Source organism: Nicotiana attenuata, unplaced genomic scaffold (genome assembly GCF_001879085.1).
Source record: "Nicotiana attenuata strain UT unplaced genomic scaffold, NIATTr2, whole genome shotgun sequence".
NCBI lineage: Eukaryota > Viridiplantae > Streptophyta > Magnoliopsida > Solanales > Solanaceae > Nicotiana > Nicotiana attenuata.
Window position 1 is genome coordinate 152,762 of NW_017671694.1, and position 5,297 is coordinate 158,058.

The following is a 5,297-nucleotide window of genomic DNA, read 5'->3' on the forward strand; positions in this document are numbered from 1 at the left end:
AAATAAGTTTTAGTCAAATACGCGGTAAAATCATCAACCGGGACGACAAGTCACAATCCATAGTGTACGACCCCACGCTCGTCAACAAAGCGTGTGTCTCACCTTAACATAGCAATTACGATGTGCATCCGGGGTTTCAAACCCTAGGACATCATTTAAATATCATTACTCACCTCGAACCGGCTAAATCTCTACCTTGCGACGCCTTTGCCCCTCGAATCGGCCTCCACGTGCGTCGAATCTATCCAAAAATCAGAACGAGGGTATTAAAATATGCTAAGGGAACAAAAGCCCAAGCAAATAATCGAAAATACAAAAAAATCCAAAATTAGCAAACCCGAGCCCTGGGCCCAACTTCTCGAAACTCAGAATTTTTTACCCCAACGGATTCCTTATCTCCCCACGAGTTCATACATATCAAAATTACTAAAATTGGAGTCCAAATGACCCCTCAAATCCCCATTTAAAGGCTTTTCTAAACCCAAGCCCTAATCCTCCATTTTTAGTCCTTTAATTCCTTTAATTTCAGTCTTAATTCCATGAAATATTACCATAGAAGTGTGTTTTTGGTCCAAAATTCCTTACCTTAACGAACTCTCTTGATTTCTCTCTTCAGAATCGCCCAAAAAGCTCCAAGGTCGAAAGCAACAATGGTGAAATAACCCAAAATCGCGAAAATGAAATAACATATATGGTCTGCCCAGGCCTTTCCACATCTGCGGTCAAAAATGCTGTCTGCGTACCGCATTTGCGGTCTAACCAACCGCTTCTGCGGAATTCACTTAAGGACTAGAACCGCATCGGCGGTGCACTCGCCGCATTTGCGCTCTGCAGGGTACATGCCCTCTATCGCATCTGCAGTTCTCAGAGATTTCTTCTCAAAACCGCTTCTGCGGTTTCCCGCAATGCGACACCGCACCTGCGGCCCTAAACCGCAGGTGCGAAAAACACCAGAAGCAGCAAATTTTCTGCAATCTCTCAAGTCCCAAATCTTCCCGTTAACCATCCGAATTCACCCCGAGGCCCCCGGGACCTCAACCAAAAGCACCAACACATCCTAAAACTTTATTCAAACTTGTTCCAATCCTCAAAACACCTCAAACAACATCAAATCACCAGAAACACATTGAATTCAAGCCTAAGTTCCTAAAATCTTCCAAATACGCTTTTGATCAAAAACCCAACTAAACCTCGTCCGAATGACCTGAAATTTTTGCACACACATCCCATATCACATAACGAAGCTACTGCAACTCTCGGAATTCCATTCCGACCCTTATATCAAAATCTCGCCTATCCACCAAGAAATCGCCAAAATATCAACTTTGCCAATTCAAGCCTAAATCTACTCCGGACCTCCAAAACCCATTCCGATCACACTCCTAAGTCATATATCACCTCCCGAAGCTAACCGAACCATCGGAACTCACATCCGAGCCCTCTAACACATAAGTCAACATACGATTGATTTTTCCAACTTAAGCCTTCTTAAAAGAGACTAAGTGCCTCAAACTTCACCAAAGCCAATCCAGATTCAATCCATCCAACCCGATACCTAAAAACACAGATGAACAAAGCAATAAGAAGTAGAAATGGGAAAACGGAGCGGTAACTCATGAGACGACCGGCCGGGTCTCACATCCTCCCCAACTTAAACAAATGTTCGTCCCTCGAACGAGTCAAGAAACATAACCTGAAGCCTCAAACAGGTGAGGATATCTGCTCCGCACTCCCGCTCGATCTCCCAGGTGGCCTCCTCCACGGGCTGACCTCTCCACTGCACCTTCATCGAAGCTATATCTTTTGATCTCAACTTCCAAACTTGACGCTCCAGAATAGCTGCTGGCTCTACATCATAAGTTCAAATCACCCTCCAATTGAACCGTGCTGAAATCCAGAACATGAGACGGATCTCCAATGTACTACGGAGCATAGAAACATGGAACACTGGGTGCACACTCGACAAGTGGGTGCAAGGCAAGCTCATAAGCCACCTCTCCAATCCTCCGAGTACCTCAAAAGGCCTAATGAATCGCGGACTCAACTTCCCTTTCTTTCCAAATCTCATAACACCTTTTGTGGCGAGACCTTCAACAGAACCTTCTCCTCACCGACCAGAAGGACAACATCTCGAACCTTCCTATCAGCATATACTCTTTTGCCTCGACTGTGCTGTACGAAGTCTCTTCCTGAATCACCTTCACTTTATCTAAAGATCCCTGAACCAAATTTGGCCCAATAGCCTACTTCACCGGGGCTCGAACCAACCAAACTGGAGATCTACAGTGCCTCCCGTACAAAGCCTCATATAGAGCCATCTGAATACTCGACTGGTAGCTGTTGTTGTAAGAAAACTCTGCAAGCGGTAGAAACTGATCCCATGACCCTCCGAGATCAATAACACAAGCGCATAACATATCCTCCAATATCTAATAGTGCGCTCGACTGCCCGTCCGTCTGAGGGTGAAAAGCTGTGCTCAACTCAACCTGAGTACCCAATTCCTGCTGAAACAGACTTCCAAAACTAGAAAGTAAACTGAGTGTCCCGGATCTGAAATGATGGAAAACTGGGACACCATGCAACTGAAACAATCTCCCGAATAATATCTCTGCTAACCGCTCGAAAATAAGTGTACAGATAGGAATGAAGTGCGTGGACTTGGTCAGGTCCGATCCACCAATCACCCAAATAGCATCGAACTTCTTCAAAGTCCGTGGAAGCCCAACTACAAAAGTCCATAGTGATCCGCTCCACTTCTACTCGGGAATAACCAATCCGCATGAAGCAGGCCACCGTCTCTGATGCTCATATTTCACCTGCTGACAATTGAGACATCGAGCTACAAACCCGCCACAATATCTTTCTTCATTCTCCGCCACCAGTAATGCTGTCTAAGATCCCTGATACATCTTCGTGCTCCGATGAATAGAAATACTGCGAGCTATGGGCTCCTCCAGAATTAACTCCCAAAGCCCATTCATGTTGGGCACACCAAATCCGGCCCTGCATCCTCAATACCCCATCATCTCCAATAGACACATCTCTGCATCATCATGCTGAACTCTGTCCCCTAAGAACAAGCAAGTGTGGATTATCATACTGACGCTCTCTGATGCGCTCATATAGGGAAGACCGAGAAATCACACAAGACAATACCCGACTTGGGCCTCCGAAATATCCAACCTCACGAACCGATTGGCCAAGGTCTGAACATCAACCGCAAGAGGTCTCTCCCTAAATGGGATATATGCCAAACTCCCTAGTCATACTCACTGCTTTCGGCTCAAAGCATCGGCCACCAACATGGCCTTTCCCGGATGTACAATATAGTGATGTCATAATCCTTAAGTAACTCCAACCTCTCCGCTTACCTCAAATTAAGATCCTTTTGCTTGAACAAATCTGAAGACTGCGAATGATCAGTGAATACCTTACAAGAATACGCCATACAAGTAAATGCCTCCAAATCTTCAACGCGTGAACTATGGCACCAACTACAAATCATGAACAGGGTAGTTCTTCTCAATAGGGCCTTCAACTGAAGAGAAGCATAAGCAATAACTCTCCCTCCTGGCATCAACACACAACCAATCCGCTACTCTCGAAGCATCACAATAACATGGTATACTGAACCTGAAGTGATGGAAAAACCAACACTGGAGCTGTGGTCAAAGCTGTCTTGAGCTTCTAAAAGCTCTCCTCACACTCGTCCCACCATACAATTGAAACACCTTCTGAGTCAACTTTGGTCAAGGGCGATGCGATAGATGAGAATCCATGAACAAACCGGCGATAATAGCCTGCCAAACCAAGAAAACTACGAAAATCTCTGTGGCTGAGGACGGTCTTGGGCGAAACTCTGCCCCATCTTCTTGATGCAGAAATGGAGCTTGGAACTAGATTATTGTGCTCCACATGAGCCAGAATGTGCTTCCTCCATCGCTTGGTGGGCTTCTTCTTTGTCAAGACATCTCAAGAATAGTCCTTCAAAAGATCGGTGAAACAATGTCCCCTTATAGAAGATGAATCGTGGTACTCTTCGTTTGATGTCTGTTCTTTGTCACGGATCTTCAGGTAACTTTCCATGTTCAAGGTACTCTATCAGTGGTTGCCTCCAATCTTCTTCTTCAATCACTCGAACAGAATTGGCTTACGTTGATTTGAAGATCCAGAAGTCTAGGAATAACCCATCGATGACACACATATACGTTTGTTGATGCATTCTCTCCAAGTGCCATCGTCGTGGACAAGTTAGCCAAAGCATCAGCCTCGTGATTTTTTTCTCTTGGGACGTGGTTTAAGAACACTTGGTCGAAATTTTCAAGTAAACAAGAAGCATATTGATGATATGGCAATAGATCTTCCTTCTTTACCTCGTAACTCCCCAAAAGTTGATTGATGATCAGCTTAGAGTCGTCGTAGATCTCCAACTGTAGAATCTTCATTTCTAATGCTATTTCGAATCGACGATCAAGTTTGGTACTCTGCGGCATTGTTGGAGCATGTTTCACCTAAAACAAAGGAGAATGGAAAGACTTGTCTTTCTGAAGAGATCAACACAACACCTGCCCCCGCACCGTTACGACGTGCAGATCCATCAAAGAACATTGTCCATGGTGGCAATTCTTTGATGAACAAAACGTCTTCATCTTGAAACTCACCCGAAAGCTCCCATTCCGCTGGAAGAGAGTGATAAGCCAGAAAATTGTCTAGTGCTTGTCCTTTCACATCTTTTTGAGGTGTGTATGTGATCTCATATTGGTTAAACAATATGGACCATCTTGCTAGGCATCCAGAAAGAACAAGTTGAGTCATTACAAACTTTACGGGATCTGCTCGAGAGATGAGTTTGATGGTGTATGCTTCAAAATAATGCCTTAGCTTCTTTATTGCGTAAAGTAACGCTAACCATATTTTCTCAACAGGCGCATAGTTCAACTCAGCTCCTATCAGAGTTCGACTAAGGTAGTACAAGGCTTGTTCCTTTCCTTCCTCATTCTCTTGAGCAAGTAGTGCTCCAAGTGAACGTTCATGTGCCGCAATGTAGAGTATCAATGGCTTCCCAAGCATTGGCGCCCCTAACACAGGTGGATTCAGCAAGTATGTTTTAATGCTTTCAAAAGCATTTTGACATGACTAATCCCAATGAAAAGGGATATCCTTCCTCAATAGATGATTGAAGGGTTGACATCGTCCGGATAGATTAGAGATGAACCTCCAGATGAATGCTAAGTTTCCTTGGAGACTTCGAAGTTCCCTCAAGTTCTTTGCTTGGGCATTTTCTGAATGGCGTTAA

General features: G+C 44.5%; 1 protein-coding gene across 1 annotated transcript; it reads right to left on the reverse strand.

The window, feature by feature from the left end:
* Positions 1 to 1,488: 1,488 nt before the first annotated feature.
* Positions 1,489 to 5,071, reverse strand: LOC109209729. The gene is made up of 4 exons (XM_019373049.1): positions 4,571 to 5,071; positions 4,210 to 4,512; positions 3,373 to 3,431; positions 1,489 to 1,555 (listed from the first exon to the last, which is right to left on the reverse strand). The coding sequence occupies exons 1-4, from the start codon at positions 5,069 to 5,071 to the stop codon at positions 1,489 to 1,491; spliced, it is 930 nt and encodes a 309-aa protein (XP_019228594.1).
* Positions 5,072 to 5,297: the final 226 nt, after the last annotated feature.

Bases quoted from the DNA above. Each gene is read 5' to 3' on its own strand.
- LOC109209729 (XM_019373049.1), bottom strand. From the start codon at position 5,071: ATGCTTGGGAAGCCATTGATACTCTACATTGCGGCACATGAACGTTCA. The intron at 4,513-4,570 runs GCAGGTGTTGTG...CCTTTGTTTTAG, and splicing joins CACGTCGTAACGGTGCGGGG to GTGAAACATGCTCCAACAAT. The intron at 1,556-3,372 runs GTAAGCGGAGAG...CTGTGTTTTTAG, and splicing joins CAAAAGGATCTTAATTTGAG to GTATCGGGTTGGATGGATTG.